The sequence below is a fragment of the Spinacia oleracea genome, chromosome 3, assembly GCF_020520425.1.
Source record: "Spinacia oleracea cultivar Varoflay chromosome 3, BTI_SOV_V1, whole genome shotgun sequence".
Classification (NCBI taxonomy): domain Eukaryota; kingdom Viridiplantae; phylum Streptophyta; class Magnoliopsida; order Caryophyllales; family Amaranthaceae; genus Spinacia; species Spinacia oleracea.
The window spans coordinates 6,734,243-6,755,383 of NC_079489.1; the positions used below are offsets into that span (position 1 = coordinate 6,734,243).

A 21,141-nucleotide genomic window follows, 5' to 3' on the forward strand; every position below is an offset into this window, starting at 1 on the left:
TTTTAAAAATATACTTCGTAATAAGGTATTGAACTGAAATTTATCCTCTGTATAATTTATGTGTTTAATTAGGAAGGGGGATCCGGAATTGTTTTTGGTATGTTTGTTATCAACAGAATCTTTAGGATTTACAATTAAAATCAATAATATTTTTCCTTAACTAAAGTGTTTTAATTAGGTATTGAACTGAAGTATATCGTCCGTATAATTGATTTGTTTCATTAGGAAGGGGAAAAGATCTGGAAAGTATTTTTTTGTATGTTTGTTATCAACAAAATCTTTAGGATTTATAATGAAAATCAATAATATTTTTCCTTAAAAAGTGTTTTAATTAATTTTGTTTAAGTAAACGAGAGGTGAATCAATAAGTGACATTTGTCATCACCACATTGATTTTCTCTCTTTTAGTATAATATATATAGATTTAACTATCAACTTTAAAATTGAGCGATTTCCTTCAATATTGCTTAAAGATCCAATAATTCCCAAAATATGACTTTCTAACTTATTTTCCTCCATACTGTCCACGTCAACATGGAAGAAAGAAAGTAATTTTTTTTGATTCAGCTTAGAACCGCCAATTGAAATGGCGCGGTTCAATGGCATAAACCGCTAACTCAATTGGCAGTTTGCTTTATATGTTATGTTAACCGCTACCTAAAATGGCGGTTCATTAAATACATAAGCTGTTATTTCAGATAGCGGTTTACCCCTTTAAACCGTTGTTTCAGCTAGCGGTTTATTGTAGATTTTATATATAAAAAAAAATAGACCGGCTTTCTTATTAACGTGAACAGTAAAGTGAAAAATAAGTGAAAAATAGCATATTTTGAAAATTTACGAATCTTCAAACATTATTGAAGGAAATTGCTCTTTAAAATTACCTTCTATAAACTCTAATCTTTTTCCTAAAAAAAAATTTACCTAGGAAAACAAAAAACAAATTACCTAGGATAAAAATCTTTTTGTAAAGGCTGATGTTGTTCATTTCACTGTCATTTTCCTAATAGTCCTCTACTCCAGAATAGAGTACTTGATTGCTATAATGTGAACTTAATTAAAAAATCTCATAAAGTGGAAAGAAAGAGGGAAACAAAGACTTTTTACTAAAGACCTAAATTTGCAAAAAACAATAAATAAAAATCAATCAGAAATTACAAAACATGAGCAAATCCTCCTCGATTGTACTTTTAAGTTGCCAAAACTTTAATAATTACCTGCACCTCGTGTAGATAAAGCAGTAAGCTAAAGTCGGCCTACAACAATCATATCATTTGACTCCAAGAATTACCAACATCTACATTTTTTGTACAAGTTTTAATTTTCTGTAATTAATCACTTCACTTAGCTTATACGCCGTACATGATAACAATTTAAGTAATTTGTTCGATGTAATAACAAGTCATGTCAAGAAAAATATGAATTTTAAAAGATAAAATAATTGGTTGAAATTAGAGGGTCCTGAATTTATTTTTATTTCCAATCATACATTTAATTTATTCACCTTATTCTTAGACCATATGCATCATTGACCTTAGATCAAATGTAAAAGAATTTCTCTCTCAAATTTCCCCCTTTTCAACCTCGTCTTCCACTAACTTGACATACCTTCTACCTTACCTCCTTTTTTTTCTACTACAATGTTAACGTGGTGTCATACTCTATTTACCCCATTATAAAAAATTAATTAAATAAAAAAAACAATGAAGCACGAAGTTCAATGCATTGCAGCAAGACGGATCAAATACAAAACAATATGAAATGATGAAAATTATATTGACATAGGGGGCAGATATATGCCATACGGTGGAGGTTGGTCAAGTGTTGAACCACACTTATGTCAACATTGTAGAGGTTTGTTACAAGCAATTGAGGCTTGCCCCTCCTCATCTGTCAAAGTTGATGATGGTCTTATTGCTTATTCGATTAGATCAGAAAAAAAGTAACAGTCACAAAAAATATTCAGACCAGACAAAACCAGATCAGAAACTAGAAAAATCAAACCAGGTCATATGAAGAGAATAAGGCTACAAGTCTAAAATCACTTGTCAAACAAAAAAAAAAGAAATTGGCTAAGACCACTGGTCCACTATTGAGTCTTTGGCTCTTTGCCCCTAGATGAACCTCAAGGAAACATAAGGGGATTCCAAACAAGTTTGGGCTTTCAATCCCACATCAATGGTCCAATAGGCCTTAATTTTTTGCAGGGTTTGGTTGGAAAATGTTGATAACTTAAATATTCGACACTTATTTTTTTCAGAATCACACTATAATATAACCCTCCGTTTCTAAATAAGTGTCACATTTCAATTTTTGACGTTTCCTTATAAGTGTCACATTTCTATTTTTGAACATGTACTTTTCCCACTTTTCCATACACTTTTCACACTTTTTCATACATTTTTCCCACTTTTCTATAAATCATAATTACTTTTAGTTACACATTCTACACTTTTCCACTTTTTAATCCCCACATACACTTTTATTTGTACTTTATTCAATTAAACATGCAACTATCTATTTTATCCTTTCCCCAAAAAAAACATTTTCAATCATTAACTCTTACACATTTTACAATTTTATTAATTACCGTGCCCGAGCCAAAATGTGACACTTATTTAGGAACAGAGGGAGTACTAATCCGTTTTAAATAATTGCGTAGTATTGACACTATTAATTGACACTATTAACTTTTTTACTACAAGTCAGCCACAATTTTCTATAATAAATAAACATAAAATGTTCTCTATAATAATTTAAACTAACACATAATTATAAATATTGATGGTCAAAATTACACGTTAGAAAGCATTGCAATCAAAATAGTGCAACTATTTTAGAACGAATAAAGTATTCAATTACACAATAAAATGACTCAAATTATAAAAACAACCTTAGTAATTACATTGTACTCCGTACTAGCAGTTGTTCTTTTAGTCATTCTATTAACTATTGATTTACGCAACATTAAATTGAAATGATTGTCTTATCATACGAGAAAGACATATGACCACCCTCGGTCCTAAGGCCGTACTCGAAAAGTCGCACTTATCTCCCAAAAGCTTAATTTCCTCCTAACATTAAAATGTCAAGGCGACTCTTTGGCCTTGTGAGCAATTCACAAGTTGTTGTAATCAGCTCATGTCATTACCGTTTTTCCGTTTTTTCTTTGTTGTCCAAGTTTAACAGGTTTTAAGGGAACTTTTCAATGGTTATCAACCCAACTGCTCAATCTTCGTAAAAGATGTCATTAATTAAAGGAAATGGCTTTGGCTCGCTAAGTTCCAAACAACGTTGTAAACAAAGTCGTGCAGACAATCAAGGGTTGGCAAGCAAAGGTCCTACTACTCATACGACTTTTAGTCACTTGTTTTTAGTTTGTGTAAGGTTTGTAAGGGGTCTTAATGACACTTTGGTTTAGTTTGTTTTAGTTGTAGACTTTTAGTTGTCATATCATATATATAACCTTAATGCAAATTAAGCATATATCAAAAAAAAATTAAAGATGTCAAGATCTATAAAACCCAAAAAAATCAACTAACACTCACAAATGGAAACAACTTTTTGTTGAGGAGAAAATTACAACAACTTATTACCTAACCTAGTTGACATTTACAAGTTTATAACATCATTAGCTAATTATTCAGCTAATTAGCTAACCTAAACATTTTCACAATTTTGTCATTATTACGAGATATGGTCATATAGCCATAATATATACCTAGGTCTTTGATGGCTCCTACTTTCTACAAACAACTCCATATCAATTTACCAAACTACCCCTCCCTTATCTCTCTCTCCTCTCTCAAATAATTACTCTCATGATGATGTCCTCTGTTTCACTCCACAAACCCCCATAAAAATCACTCACTTTCTTGTTTCTGAATCGAAAAACCAAATCATCTCTCTCAATTCCAAAAAAAAAAAAAGGAAGCTGGATTCTTGAGGGGAATGACGTCTCGGCTCGAAGGCTCCCAATTCACAATCGAAAGTTCTTCAATTTTTAATTTTAAATCGTTAAATTTCTGGGATTTTTCCGCCTTCGGACCAGGCTTCATTCCCCTTAATTTGAGCTTTCAAATCACACAAATTCAGTTTCTACTGCTTCGATTACATCTGGGTATGATCAATTTAATCCATCTCTTTCAATTCAATTCAATTAATTTGATTAATTTTCAATAATTTTTTAATGTGGTTTTCGTGAAATTCAATAGGGTTTTGATCTTCATTGAGTGCAGATTAGTGTAATGATGAAAAAGTAGGTATGGTTTTTGGTTTGTAGATTGATTTCTCTTTATTTTGGGGAATTTTTTGGATTTATTAATGGTTTGAGAATTTCAACGCTAGTTATCATATCATATCATCATATCATTCATACATATGTCTGCTTATGTGGTTTTGTTTGTCAGTCATTTTGACTCTTTCTTGTAATCCCTAGTTTTCCATCATTGAACTCATCTTTTTTCATCATTACCATTTTGAACCTTCTACCAAATCTAGGGTTTGTAGTACTATCATCTTCTTCTTCTTCTTCTTCTTCTTCTTCTTCTTCTTCTTCTTCTTCTTCTTCTTCTTCTTCTTCTTCTTCTTCTTCATTTCCTTCCTATTTTTTGTTCCAATCTTAATCTTTTATGCTCGTATATCTTGTATTTGCCTCCTAAAACTTGCAAATAGTGGATACTAATAAAGGTTAAAGGTTGTGTACATCTTGACCTGCCTCTTAAAACTCGCAAATAGTGAAATCTAGTAAAGGTTAAAGGTTGCGTTTATCTTGACATGCCTCTTAAAACTCGCACAATTGTGGATACTAGTAAAAGTTAAAGATTGTGTATATCTTGATCTGTCTCTTAAAATTCGCTTTTGACTAATAGTGAAAACAAGTTTTAAAGTTGCTTACATCTTGACCTCCTAAAACTCGTATTATGAGCTATTGTTGTTGAAATCTATTTGATCTTAAGCATTTTTTGTTTACATTATAGAGATTTCAAAGAGAGAGATTTGATTGTTTTTTTTGCTCTTATTTTATCAAAATGTTGGTAGGCTTCGTACATCTTGACCTCCTAAAACTCGCAGTTCCCCGATTTGTATTGGATTGTTATTGTTGTTGTGGTTGTTTTTTTGATTGAATCACGTGTTATTGTGAAATCTATTTGATCTTAATTAAGCTTTTTTAATATGAAAGACGATCATCTTGTTGTTTTATTAAATGTTGGTAGGTGAATATATAAATTACATACATACACATACCAATAAGGTGATAATTTATTTAATGTGGTGCATAGTGTGTGAGGATCATTGAAGATTTTGCAGGCAGCAGGCACTAATTAAAATGTTGCTAGAAATGTCGTCAATGCCATTGTTTTACTGGGAAAAGAGGTTTCTCTGATATTTTTATTTATTAATAATAAATAAATAGAAATGCTCGTCCCTTTTGATTTTTTTATTTAGAACTAATTAGATTCCTTTTTGAGAATAAATTTATTTAGTGAATTTTGTTGCAAGAATTAGATGCACATTCGTCATTTCGTCACTTGATATGTTTGGAATAGGCAGAACAAACTATGTTATCCAAACTCGGATATCCATATCGAATACAAATATATGTTTAAGTATCAAACACGGTTATTTTGTTAAAAAGTTGCATGATTTTGATCTAAAAGAATGTCAAACTGTCTATATTCATGTTCGAGTGTTAAGGATTCCATGCCTCCGTGACTCCGTCCCTTAATACTCGACCGGTTTTGACTTTTTACACTATTCACATAATTCACTTTAACCCTACTTTATTTCTAGTATATGAAAACAAATGTTAGTATATAATATATTGTTGGCTTCATCTTAATATATATTTTCAAAATATTAATATTTTTATAAGTTTTTATAATATGTAGTTAAAGAAATTGGTGGTTAAAGTTGTGGATTGGCAAATGTGTCCGATCAAAACAGGTCGAGTATTAAGGAATAGATAGAGTAATATACAGAGTAGAAGAGAAATAAATGTACGGAGTAGTATAATGCAATTTGTCACGAAGTTACAGTGTGTCCCCTTGGCTTATTCTCTGAATCTTTTTACCCCCTTTCCCTTTTCTTTTTACTTGTCTGCTACGAAAGTGAAACTTGCATAATTAAAACTAAAGGAACAAATCCGTACAGTTGTTTCCATTTTTGTTTTTATTGGATAGTTCATTGTTGGATCTAAAATAGCACATCGAGTTTGATACATTGTGATATTACCAGTGATGATAAGCTTCCTAAATAGGGTTAGTATAGTATAAAATGCAATAAAGACATAGAGTAGCTAGGTCTTTACGACTGGTTGACTACACGATCGAATATGACTATATGAGACGATTTTTGTGATGAAGGATAACTTTGTAGGAGGTTGAATATAATATAAATGAAAAATGGGACGATTTGAGACATTTTGTGGTATGATCTAATTTGGTTTGAATGTTTTATGTGATTTTATTTTTATTTTTCTGGTTTGATCTAATTCGATTTTTCTGTTTTGATCTAATTCGATTTTTCTGTTTTGATCTAATAAGCAGTATAAATAAGGTGAAGAGAATAGGGCCTAATACTCACGGAGTAACTATTTTCACCTTACAAAATAACATGAAAAATGATTTCAAACAAGATCCAAATTCTAGTCGCATTTGTCGCAAATTAATTTTAGCGACGGAAAATAGGTGTTTTGCGACTACTTTGTTCAGTCGCAAATTCACGATTTTCTTGTAGTGATCAATAGACTCATATAAGAGTTACTCCCTATCAAGTTGAATTAACAATTAATTAAATCTACTCTAATATTTTAAAACACAATGTTTGCATGAAGTGATGCCACGTGTCATCTCTGCCACGTGTCATCTCTTTTATATTATTTTATTTTTATCAAATCATCATTTATATTTACAAACTTTTGTGTAAGACGGTCTTACAGGAAAGACCGCATTGATGACACTTAAAATGCCACGTAGTCACGCTGACGTCAGCAATATATATCCCTTTTATTTTCAGATTCCAAACCCTAATTCATTTCTCTGCCTCCCTCCTAAACTCTTCCCCCTCTTTCTCTCTCCTAACCCTCTGTCTCTCTCTCTCTTAACACTCTGCCTCTCTCTCCTCTCCGCGGAAGAGCTGGCGTGTGGCCGTTTTCGGCGATGTTGAAGCGCGGAGAGGTGGTGTGTGGTCGTTTTCGGCGACGTTGAAGCTAGAAGACGGTTGATTCGGCGAGGAAGGCGGTGGCGTTGTCGCTACATGAGGTAATTATTCCATATCGCTCCTCCTTTCTTCAATTCTGTTAGGTTTTTGAATTTTCAATTCATTTTAGGTTTATGATTTTTCAATTCTTTTTTTTTAGATTAATTTTTTAGATTTTACATTACGGATTTTGAATTTTTTGATTTCTTTTGTAGATTTGAGACTTTGAGAGGAGGTGGCAGCGGCGCCTGGAATTACTTTACTGGAGGTGGAGGTGCCGTCGATGATGGAGGCAACAGAGGCGGATAATTAGGTTTTGGATGATGGAGGCAACAGAGGCGGATAATTAGGTTTTGGATGATTAATGCCTTGTTAACATTTCTCGTCGTCGTCGTCGCACTCGCTACAACTCTTTGAAGGAGAAGGTGAAGGTGGATGCGGCATTGGCTGCAGCGGTACAAAGGTGAAGGTGGATGCGGCGGTGGATGTATGTCAAAGAAGAGAGCAACACTATCGAGGCACACACCAACCTTTACCCTCGCCCCTGGCCTGGTGGTCGTTGGTGGCAGAAGAGCACCTCCTGCTCATGTTGTTGTTCGATGTTGTTTATAGCTGGTGGCGTGTTTGTTGCGTTTGTTTGTTTGATTTGTTTTAATTGAGAATAATTTTGGTTTAGTTATGATGATTTCGTTTTAATTAAGAATATTGTTGTTTTAGTTAAGGTTTTTTGAGTTTTAGTTAAGTTTTTTGAGTTTTAGTTACGTATTTTTCAGTATCAATTCAGGGCTTTAGTTATGATTTTCCGAGTTTTAGTTATGATTTCACGAGTTTTAGTTACGATTTTCTTGGTTTTAGTTAAGATTTTTTGAGTTTTTGTTATGTATTTTTGAGTTTCAGATAACGAATTTCAGAGTTTTAGTTAAGATATAAAATTTAAGAATTAAAAATAATTAGTTAAGCAATTGAATCAATTAGTTAAAAATGAAACTAATAAGTTAAGCTTCAGAACCAATTAATTAAGCAATGTAATACATTAGTTAAGTAATGTAACATATTAGTTAAACCATGCAACCAATTAGTTAAGCAATGTAATAAATTAGTTAAGTAATGTAACATATTAGTTAAACCATGCAACCAATTAGTGAAGCACTGGAAACAATTAGTGAAGCACTGGAAACAATTAGTTATGCACTGGATTTAATTAAGTTAATCACTGGAACTAATTAGTTAAGCCTGAAATCCATTAGTTAAGCTTGAAGTCCAATTAGTTAAGCTTGAAGTCCAATTAGTTAAGACTGGGAAAAAAATTTCGGAAAAAAAAATTAAAATTTAAAAAAAAAAAAAAAAATATGCTGACGTCAGCACATGCGCCAACATGGATGCCAATGGGGCTGACAGCAAGATTGCCAACAAGGCGGTCTTTCCTGTGAGGCGGTCTCACACAAAAGTTTCTCATTTATATTCATCCTTTTCAATCTCCTCCTTAATTAATTAGATATTCATTTTATTTCAAAAAAAAAAATTATTTGTTTCACATTCTAAATTTAATTTCTTAATATTACAAATGCTTCACATTTTAATTATTACTTCAAAATTTGTGTATCCTACTTTATATTACATATTTACATAAATGATGTACCAGAATGTTTAAATTAAGAAACTCGTGCATCGCACGGGGTAAAAACTAGTTTTTATTCAAGTGTCATTGGATAAATTGTGCCTTCGAACAAACCTAACGAAAGAGGATATATACAAGGGCCTTTTGAAGAATTTGATTTTAAAAAATAGACATTGTGTGACAAATGTGCGACAATTTTGTAAATTTAAATCATAAAGACAACTAATGAGTCACAAAATTAGTCAGAATAATTTGAAAAACTCAATGCGTGAGTTTCACTGCTCCTAATATACTTTTTCCGTTCGTTTTTACTTGTAATATTGGTCATTCACGCATATCAATATGCAATTTTGATCATTAACATATTTCATTATCTTTAACCAATAATTATAAAAAATTGATATTTTGAAAATACATATTGAGACGAATCTAATAAGATCTCACATGACTGTATTTGTCTTACGTATAAATCATCAATAACATTCAAAGTAAGCTGTGCGGATAGTGTAAAAAGTTATTTTTCTCTTTTTTTTGGTGTTTTCGCCTCATTTCTCTCCCATTAATTTTCCTGATACTCGATAATTGTCCCTTCAGATAAACCTAACAAAATAGTGTACATGCAAGTATAGTTTCTCTCAGTATCCTGTTTATATGGTCAAAGTATCGAAGTTAGAAAAAACTGACAATATATATATAGTGATTTAAAAAAAAAAGCATTATCAAGCAGAATGTGACTATGTGGAGTACTCCCTCCATCCCTAACATATCGTTTTAATTTTCTTTTCGGTCTGTCTCTTTAAGTTTGTCTCATACAGAGTACCATTTACAATATGTGGCCCTCACATTTCTCTTCTCATACGCTATTATTTATTTTTAATTGTATTTGCAAAATATTACTCCGTACTCCACTACTCCCTATGTATTTATTAGGAGTCACAATTTGTCAATTACTACTTCCGGCCATATTCTTTTAGGAGTTATTCCATACAATTCCTTTTTTTTAATTTTTTCACCTACTCCCCGATTATTTTTTATTTTTCACTTTCATATGAGCTCACTTAAATCATACACAATTTCATTTTTGATAACTTTTACATCCCGCTTGTTTTTTTATATTTCTTCATTGACAACTACCTCGCTCATCTACATCATTATTATATCAAATTCAATTATGTTTCTCCATATAATTTTATTAATGTGTAATTAAATATAAAAATGGTCAAAGATAGTTGACCGTGAGGATAACTGTTGTGTGTGAGATTCGAGATTGTGACCTTCATTCTGATAAAATGGAAATATTTGAAAGACAAGAAGACAACTGTTGGAAAACTACTCCGTACAAGTATATGAGAAAGAGTCTAAAAATAGTGGTAACTACAGTCAGCGCAAACATCGGGTGTAGGCTGGCATATATATCAGGACTGCAAGATGAATACTCCCTCCGTCCCGGAATACTTGACCTGTTTTTTTTATCGGGCCGTCCCTTAATACTTGACCTGTTTCTAAAAATGGAAATATTCTAACAATATTATATTATTTCTCACTTCACCCCTATTAACCCACCTACCCCCTACTCCATACAAAAAATAATTAAAAATTCAACCCTTACTCTCCCCCAACCCCACCTCTTAACCCACCTCCCACTAACTACATTAAAATAATACCCCACTATCAACTACTACCTATTAAATTAAATAAGTCAATTCAAGTCCCTTAAACTCTGTGCCGGTCAAACCGGGTCGAGTATTCCGGGACGGAGGGAGTACCTTTTTTAAGCTTTAGCTTTTGAACCCATGTCAGCCCCTTGCCGGTTTCTATTCTCAGCTTCAAAACATCGAGATTCATTCACATTGTCATGCTCCTTATCCTATTTTAAAAATATTATTAAATCGAGTCTAATAAGAATATAAGATTATGCATAAGTATAAGTATAGGTTGGTGAAATTTTATAATTAATATTTTTAAGTTTGATCCAAAAGATTACGAAGGGGGCAGGCATTAAGGGGAAAAAAGAGTACACACGTAGTAGTGAAACATTCGAGTAATTTCTTTCGTTTAGAATAGTTTACAACATTTTAACATGTACAGAGTACTCATATGTGTATGCTAAGTGACAAACAAGTTTATTATCAGATTGTCTGGTTAGTTAATCGTTAGTTTCACCACTTTAGAAAAAAAATCATTTAAATTGTCGGAGTCGCATTGAATAGGGACAATTTTATATTGAGTAATTTTGTTACGGTAACTTTTACTCCGTATAATTTTTGTAGAGTAGGAGTAACTTTCATTTAAAGGGTAACTTTTATAAATTAACCTATAAAGGTCGTCTATTTTGCCGTATTAATCATATTGAGTTAAGTTCATGTTAGATATAATAGAAAAGGTGGTAAAAGCTCAAACAATAACAAACTACAAAAGTATAGTATGGTCTTTTTCGTGGTTGACAAAAAAATAAGGTCATTTTCTCTCGTCAATTAACGAGTAAGTACCACGTAATACTTACTTTAAAAGGGGTGTATTTGACAATTTTTTACTCCCTTTATCTCATTTTACTTGTCCAATTTTAATCAAAAAGCTCTTAAAAAAATCGAAAATAGAAACAAGTAAACTGAGACCTAGGGAGTAAAAAATAAGAAGTGAAGTGGGAAAAAAAAGTTATAAAACGAAGGACCCTTTGGTACCACCTTAATTACAATCTTTTTTAAGCTCTGAGCCTTTGACTATTCTAGTATTCCCCCCGTCCCTTAATACTCGACCTGTTTTGACCGGACACGTTTGTCAATGAACAACTTTGATTACCAATTTCTTTAACTACATATTATAAAAACTTATAAAAATATTAATATTTTGAAAATATATATTAAGATGAAGCCAACAATATATTATATACTAACATTTGTTTTCATATACTATAAATAAAACAGGGTCAAAGTGAATTATGTGAATAGTACAAAAAGTCAAAACAGGTCGAGTATTCAGAAACAGAGGGATTATTCTCTTTGGACATGCATCACCTTTTTACTTCTTTCTTTCGAGCCTTTCTATTCCCCCTCTTACAAACACACGGAGTAAAAATAACAAGAAACCAAAAGGCAAACATAGACACATAGTACATATGCTGATATGCTATTTGAAATGTATGGGTGACATTGTAAGGTGAGTGATAGATATGATTAATAGTGAACATTCTAAAACAACACATTTGATCGATTGAGTGACAGATGGAAAATGTAAATGGTGTAAATATTTCAGTTATGTTTTAATTTATACAAACTTTTATATAAGGCGGTCTTTTACATAGTTAGTTCGTATTATCTGATGAATGAATGATACTACATCGTGTATTAAAAAACTGTGACTATGTGAGTATCATACTATCATGTACTCCCTCCGTTTCGAAATAATGGGGACGGTATCCTTAAATGGGTGTTTCAAAATAATAGGGACAATGTGCTTTATTCTAATTTTGGTATATATCATCATGTTTAATTTTTTTTGGGTGTAAACTCATCATGTTTAATGAATTCACGCTACTCCTTTTTTCACTTTACTAACAACTTTCGACTCAATCTACTTTTACATTCTCTTTTTACTCAAAACATTCCATCCAACCTACGGAGTATTTTTTTATTCTTCTTTTCTTACACCACTCCACTCAACCTAATTTTTTATTATTCTTTTCTTACAACATTCCCTTTTCCAATACTTATTTCTTACATTCCAATCATTTATCTTGATTGTTGTGAAATGCGTAAGTGTCCCCATTATTTCGAAACAGGGGTAGTACTCCGTATCTTACATTATTGAAAGATAAATGTACGAAAGTTCTAGTTTATAATACAAATAAGCTATTCAAGTTATTGGCAATTAATTTTAGCATGAAACCTCACTTTTAATTTTGTTAACAGGGTTCGCTTCAATTCCATGTCTCTACTGCATTTGTTATTTTGTTCTCCACATGAAATTTTTAATTCTTAGACCACCTTCGAATCTTCAATGTGTCTTTTTTAACAATACTGCCATGAATATACCCATTATGATTTGCATGCGGCTATGTTCTATTCTTCTGGTCTGTTTTGGTCTAATATTCCTGTTCTGATCTGTGTTTTATGTGAGTATTTTTCGTTTATTTATGATATGGTCTAGTTTTTCTAGACTGGTAATATGGTCTAAAATTTTCTTATCTAATCGCATTTTAACAAAACCAATTAAGTACTACTTCCTCCGTTTCAAAAAAATCTTTACAGTTACTATTTGCACGAACTCCAATGCAATATTTAACTATTAATATATCCAATTTCGTATGTGAAAAAATTATAAAAACTTGATATTCTGAAAATAAATACTGAGACCAATCTGACAAGATCTTACATGTAACGTTTTGATGTATATAATAGTGAGAATTTACGGTCAAAGTTTTTATATTTTGGACACATTTTCCAAAGCGTAAAGAATTTTCAGAAACGGAGGTAGTACATACTTTGTATAAATTAAGAAATAATAAAAATGTGTGTGAGAATATAATTTGAGTATTAGACGTATTTTTTTTTTTTTTTGACGATGATACTATTAATCTATTATGAACTCTTCGTGGGAGGCAGGTGCGCAATTCTGCGCAGGCGAATTATTCTAGTTGACGAAGGTGGAGTACAGATTGTTGTACACTTGTACCTTGGATCTCTCCATTTTATCTGCTCATCATATCTTATATTTTTAATTAGATAAACTACGTAAGTACTTGCTGTTAGGTGAGGAACTAATCAAGATTAGCAATATAACACATGTTTGGGCTCCCAATTGATTCTCAATTGGGCCACTAAGTCCAAAGCCCAATGGCTCTAAACAACAACATCAAACCTACCAATGGCTATTCAGCCATCCATTAAGGCCCAAGGCCCAATAACAATAAGTGACCTATGGGCATTTATTATGCAAACACTATAAATAGGCCGCCAAGGCTCACACCTCAAGGTACGTCCAATTTATCGCCTTAAGACTACTCTTCTAGAGAACTTCTCTCTAGAATCCGAGCATCATTCTTACTTAGGCATCGGAGGGGCTTTCCTCGGAAACACCCCCGAGGCCAGTGACTTTGCTCTTGTGCAGGTGAATTCGGACTCCACTCATTCAAACAAGCAAGATCTTCAACACATACAAAAGGGCCTTCATTCGAAGCCCATTGTTTCCATCTTTACAACACCGGAACAACACATATTACATTAATTATAATGATGACTTGTATTATAGTCGTACCAAGTACTCCGTATATTTTACTTCGATCGTATTATTTTCGATCTAAATAATACTCCGTATATGTATAGTTTTCTACTCCTATTCGAATTGTAAACTGGATATTGTTAAGACGATACTTGTCTATTTAAGTATTATAGTTTTGTACTGTAATTTTTTTTAATTTTTTTTTTTGGGATCATTAGCCAACATATCGAATAATGATTCAATCTATTTAGTTTATCATTTGTTTGTTTGATGTCAAAACTGCACCAACTTAATAACCATAAGGAGTATAAATTTTTTGTTAAGCAATTTCAATCGGACAAACAAGGCATTGTTTACACATGAATCTTATGGTCTAACTGAAAAATGAAATTATCAATAATGCCTTAATTGGCCTAATTAATGGTTGAGGGTGGAGAGGCATATGTCAGATATGTGCCTCCAAACACATATATGAGGGTAGGGTGGTAATTCCATTATTTTGAAAACTTTTGATTACCATATTTGAGAAACATCATTTTTTAACTTTTGAGTACTATTTTTGAGCACCATTTTTGAACTTATTTTGGTCTGATATGTTTTTGTCAAAATATATATGAGATTGGAATATAGTCTCCCTAATGGTTAAGATTGAAGACATGTGTACAACAGGTGTCATGTTCGAATCCCTTCGCCCCCATTTATAATTTATACTTTCTCCGTTTGGAAATACTCGCGACATTGGTCACTTTCACGCATGTCAATGCTCAATTTTGATTGTCATTATCTTAAATTTTATTCAAACAAAAATTATAAAAAATTGGTATTTTGGAAATACGTATTGAGACAATCTAACTAGATCTCTCATGACTTTGTTTTATCCGACATATAAATTACCAACAATGGTCAAAGTGGAATATTAAATAGTGCAAAATGTCCAAACGTTGCGAGTATTTCTAAACACATGTGCTTCCAACATTTGCTGGTCCATATTCCAACATTTGATTATAGGATGGAACACTATAAAACTTGTATGTGGTCAGACTGTTTATCCAATGTAGTTTTAAAAACATTCCAATAGTTGTAGCTATGGACTTGCTTGCGATTTGCAAAAGTATCAAACTACTAGCTTAACCATCAGAGTGATTCTAGTAATTTAGCGTGGGCAAGCTAGTTTACTTGAAAAAAATTGCCCAATTGGAATTTATGTCATAATTAAAATAAAATGGTTAAATGTAAAAGCGGAACCATTTAACTAACTATCAAGCTAGTTTTATGAATTAACTTAACATTATAATACAAACTAGATAACCAATTGTCTGTTGATTCAGTGGTGATTGGGGCTGAACTTGGTAGGGAAAACTCGTGTTCGATCCCCCGCAACAACAATTGGGAGGGGACTGAAACCTATCCACCCAGAACTCGCCCCGAATCCGGATTAACCCTAAAGGTGAATCGGGTGTTAACAAAAAAAAAATACAAACTAGATAGAAACTAGAAAGTTAATTAACTTTTCCTCAAAAAAAAAAAAAAGGTTAATTAAGTTAAAATTTTAGGTGGCATGACAAATTTGGCATTGAAATTGCTATCATTATTCGATTCAAGTATATGAGAATTATCTCCAACCAAAATACAACAGGGGCGAAGATGGATGTGTTTATGAGAAATTAGATAGGGGATATGCATCAGTTGACTGGAATGATTTGTATCCAGAAGCAGAGATTTTGAATCTACCTATCCTAGTTACGGATCATGCCCCAATCATTTTAGAAACAATGCCTAAAGTGGGAAAAAAACGCAGAAGTTATAAAATTGAGGGGTGGTGTTTGAATTTTGAGCAAGTTAAGGATATAATTAAAAATGGGTGGGGTATGGATATGCAAGGGTCTCCAATGTATTCTTGCTCTAGGAAGCTTCAGCAAATAAAATATGCTCTAGCAGGATGGTGTAGGGAGTTCAAAATGAATAATAATATTATTTGGGATGATGTTGTTAGGAAATGTTTAAAGAGTCAGCAGGACATGGAAGTCACGGATATTGAGGACAACAGCAAGTTAAGGAGAGAGAGTTTTCATGAAGCCATGATCAAATTGGCTTACTGGAAACAAAGGGCTAAAGGAAAATGGCTGGCTCTTGGGGACTCTAATACTTCTTTTTTCTTTAGATGTGCGAAATCAAGGAAGACAAGAAATGAAATTAAGTTCATTCAAGATAAGAATGGGAACTGGATTTCGGATCAAGATGAAATTAAGCAGGACATTAATCAGCATTTTCAAGAATTGTTCAAAGCAAATACGCAATGTCTAGGAAGAATAGAAATTCCAGAACATTTAAGGGATCTTCCTTGTAAACTCACAGATGAGCATATTCAAATACTGAATAAACCATTTACAGAGGGTGAAGTAAGGGATGCTGTATTTCAAATAGGTGGATTAAAAGCGCCAGGCCCAGATGGGGTTCCTGCCATATTTCTACAAAAAGCATGGGATGTAGTTGGGAACGATATAACAAAAGCGGTTCTACATTTTTTCTCCTCTGGATACATGCTGAAGGAATGGAACCATACTCATATTGCTCTTATTCCTAAGGTAAACTGTCCAGAAAAGGCCTCTCAGTTTAGACCAATAAGCCTCTGTAATGTCATATACAAAGTTGTCTCCAAGTGCCTTACCAACAGGTTGAAGCAGTTAATGAATGATCTGGTGGGACCATACCAGAATGCGTTTGTGCCAAAGAGACTAATGGGTGACAATTGTCTACTGGCGCATGAAATAATGACCTATATCAAGAAGCAAAAGAAGGGGTATAACAGGTATGCTATTTTAAAGATTGATATGAATAAGGCGTACGATAGAGTGAGTTGGGATTTCATTGAATGGCTCCTAGATGCCATGCGTTTCCCAGCTCAGTGGAGGCATTGGTTATTACAGTGTATCTCTACAGTTTCTTACTCAATTCTTGTGAACGGGGAGCCCACTGTTGTTTTCAAGCCCAAGTGTGGTATTCGGCAGGGTGATCCCATTTCACCATACATCTTCATTCTGGTAATGGAAATGTTATCTAAAATGATGGTGTGTTTAGAAAAAGAAGGGCATATTACAGGGATTAAGATAGCTAGAGGATCCCCGAGCATCTCTCATCTGCTGTTTGCTGATGATTCCTTGTTTTGTTTTAAGGCAGATAATTACTCATGTCTCAAAATCAGAGAAACAATTGATTTGTTCTGTTCAATATCAGGTGAAGCAATAAATTTTGAGAAATCAAGTGTGATTTTTAGTCCTAATACCCCTGGGCCGTTGAAGAATGTTCTTAAAGGAATTTTGGGTACCCCAAGTGCTGATTCCCTAGGTAAATATTTGGGGTGCAATGTTGAAGTTGATGGTAGATCCTCTCAAGCTTATCAGCCTTTGATTGAAAAGGTGCAACGGAAGATCACATCATGGAAATATATGCATCTATCACATGCTGGTAGAATAATACTTATTAACAGCATTTTGGCGGCTCTCTGCACTAATATATTGGCGGTATTTCTTCTGCCAAAGTCCATTACAACAAGAATCACTCTCATGTTGATGCATTACTGGTGGAAAGGAACCATGGAGAAAAGGGGAGTGTGTTGGGTTAAACGAGCAGTTTTGGAGAAGCCTAAGGGGATGGGAGGTATTGGGCTCCGCAATCTTGAACTCTACAACAAAGCTTTCCTGATGAAGCAAGCTGTTAGAATACATCAGAATCCAAAGCTTCTGGTTGCACAAGTGATGACATCTGCTTATAAAAAGACTCCTTTGGAAGCTGGTTTAGAGAATTCTGTCAAGCAAAAAACATCATGGGGCTTTAAAGGTATGGTTAGAAGTGTTCAATCAATGAAGGAAGGGTTTGGTAAAGTAATAGCTGCAGGTAACTCTCTAATCTCACATTGTTATTGGGTACCTTCTCGGGAAATTAAGTTAAAAAACAACCATGTCCAGAATGAGAGCAGGCCTGTTAGAATTAGTGACCTCTTCTGCAACAACTCGAGAGACTGGAATTCATGTTTAATTTGGAAAACTTTTGAGAAATCTTCCGCCAAAGAGATATTGAACACCTACATTTCGAAAGATGCTCATGAAGACAAAATACATTGGGTGGGATTCCATAATGGAAGTTCATCTGTTAAATCGTTTTATGCATACCAAATCATATGTAATTTAGAAGGTAAGAAGGCAGCCATTCAGGATAGGTTCTGGAAGAAACTGTGGAGTTCTAGAATGCTACCGAAATGGAAGATGTTTATATGGAGATGTTTGAATAAAGCTCTGCCATTAAAGGATGGGCTGAAGAAACGGAAAATTGTCCATGACAGTAATTGTGTGTTTTGCCAACAGCAGTCTGAAACGGTGCATCATCTTTTTCGAGACTGCTGGTTAGCAGAGTTAATGTGGAGATCAAGTCATCTTGGTATTTGTTCAGTGAGTGCCTCTTGCATACCAGTTACTGTTTGGGTTAAGAATTTTATGTTATTTATGTGGAAGGAGGACGGGCATGATAGCCCGCGAGTAAGAATGTTTGTTGCTGTTCTTTGGGGAATTTGGATACAAAGAAATAACATCCAATTCAGAAAGGAGAAATTATGCCCCACTAGATTATTAGAATGGATAAGACAAACTTTTGAGGAGAGTGAGAAAGCCTTGTTTATTAAGTATGGCCCTCATAACTTAGATAATTCAGAACGCCGTACTCACAGTGCTAGAATAGAGGACAAAGTTGTATGGCTAGTAGGGAAAAGCAGTATAGATTCTGATGTTCTAGTGGTAGATGGTGCGTGGAAAAGACGTACCGCTTCTGGGGATAATGCTGCTGCTATTGGTTGGTGCCTGATACACAACTCAGATATAATTAAAGAAGGAGGTAATCAGGTGCGTGCTCATACAGCTCTACAAGCAGAAGCTTTAGCAATGTTAGAAGGCTTGGCTCAAGCAGCGGCTAATGGTGTGGCAAACATCATTGTCAAAACGGATAGCAGCAATCTAGTTAGTGCTTTAAAGTCCTTCCCTGCTTGCCCTATAGAAAAAGTTGGTGTCTGTCATGACATTCTTAGCACTGCTAGGTTGTTTAGAAACTGTTGTATTAGGAAGTGTCCTAGAGATTCTGTTAGTTGTGCTCATGCCATAGCTGTTAGGAATAGGTTGTAACTGTTTATTTTTCTTTGTTTGTAATTACTGCCAAAAAAAAAAAATAAAAAAAAAATACAACTCATGAGCAATATACATGTGGGATATGGACCAGCAAATTTATCCCATTATGAAATGGCTGCCGACGCACCAAACCCATTAATAATTTACGAACAATAATTCATCTGGAATTTATGAAGTTAGCAATCACTAAGCACAGTACAACAAAAGATTTACATGAGTCCGTACGTTTAAAACAAGCACCAACCTCCTTTAGATAATTGCACTTTGACTAGGTTACTTTGTGCACTCTCCTTTTTTAACTAATTTTCATAATTAGTCTATTGGAACCAATGACCATATCCACATGCATTATTTGTCTAAGGTCCAATGCATTCTCATTATGTATACTTGATCATCTCTTACATTCACTCGGATTCTCTTTATTCTTATTTATTAAAGTTCATCTAAATTCTTAATTATATACATCTGAGTGCACATACTGATAAGACCCGAGTAATATATCAACTACCCACAAGTATCACCTCCAAGACAATAAACCAAACAATACAACTCGATCCAATTAATATACCACAAATAATCGACCAAACAAACAAACAACATATATAGCAATTAACTAATAATGGACATCAACTAATAAATATTGCGGAAGAACAAAATGCAATCAACACACACGAATTATACGTGGAAAAACTCCTTCGATGGGAAGAGTAAAAATCACGGGACTTGTGAGTAGTCCACCCTTGTCACTTTCTCTTATTATGATAAAATTGAGGGAAAAAGGTATTCAAATCAAGCATACCAAGGTTCACAACCCATGCTCATACATAAAAGATCAACAATTGAGAGACAAAAGATTAAGAATATCACCCATTCTCGTAGGCTCTGTCCTGCTGTGACCACAAACAAACCGCTAACAAAAAATCAGCACAATCCGACGTTTGAAAATTCGACAAACGACAGTTTCGTGAACATTGTCCTGAAAAATTCGAGCACTCACTTCTCTCTCGATCTAACTCCCTTTAAGTCTTCTAACATAAGTCAATCCATATCGTCTTAAGTGGATTAAAAACATAACCCAACATTTTGGGATGGACCCACAACACATACCGTTAGTGTTAGATGTAACAAAAGCTTTTGTGTAAGACCGTCTAACGGTTAGACCACTTTTTTGGTACTAACTAAATTAGTGTAAAACATAACTATAAGTAATAAAATCATAACTAATTGAATAACAAAATAGTTAAGGTATAAAGCCAAATAGTTAAATTTATGAGTCGAATAGTTATTATTTTCGAACAAACTTATTAATAACTAAAACTCATACAATCTTAACTAATTGATCTCATGGCTTAACTAATCAGTTTCATTGTTTAACTAATTGGTTTAGTGCTTAACTAATAGGTTCGGTTGCAAAACTAATTGGTTTCGTTGCTTAACTAATTGAATTTCAAACTTATACTAATTGGTTTCAGCGGTTAACTAATTAGTTAAAGTATATGCATAAAAGTGGTCTAACCGTTAGACCGTCTTTCCTAAAAGTTTGTATAGATGTAAATCGTGTAACCAATGACATATTTTTTGCCACTTGATCTATTTTACTCTTACTGACTCAGCTACAAGTATGTAACATAAACCATAAAAGAAACTTGTCGAGTCAGTGGAATAAAATGTATCGACTAGTAAATAAAAAACAAATAGTGATTGATTGCACGACTTGCACCTAATATGCAATGCATTCTAGTTATTTGTACTCGATCTTCTATTACATTCCTTTTATCTGGATTCTCTTTATTCTTATTGATTCAAGTTCATCTAAATTTTTATATACACCCGAGTGGCCGAGTATACATAATGATACTATTAGTGTTTGGTGCAAGTCGTGCAACCAATGATATTTTTTTTGATCAATTGATTACATTCTACTCCTATCGGCTC

At 33.3% G+C, this 21,141-nt stretch overlaps 1 protein-coding gene and 1 long non-coding RNA gene across 5 annotated transcripts; both read left to right on the forward strand.

The window, feature by feature from the left end:
- The first annotated feature begins 3,689 nt into the window (after positions 1-3,689).
- LOC110797257 (uncharacterized) lies at positions 3,690-7,979 on the forward strand. Of its 4 annotated transcripts, none has more exons than XR_008929812.1 (3): positions 3,713-4,120; positions 4,215-7,262; positions 7,416-7,979. It is a non-coding gene; the product is annotated as an uncharacterized lncRNA (long non-coding RNA). The 4 variants fall into 4 exon arrangements; XR_002535796.2 differs by having other exon boundaries at positions 3,747-4,120; positions 6,941-7,262; XR_008929813.1 differs by having other exon boundaries at positions 3,750-4,120; positions 7,018-7,262.
- A 7,828-nt stretch (positions 7,980-15,807) lies between these two features.
- Positions 15,808-19,203, forward strand: LOC110796874 (uncharacterized). The gene has a single exon (XM_022001960.1). The coding sequence runs from the start codon at positions 15,808-15,810 to the stop codon at positions 19,201-19,203; it is 3,396 nt and encodes a 1,131-aa protein (XP_021857652.1).
- Positions 19,204-21,141: the final 1,938 nt, after the last annotated feature.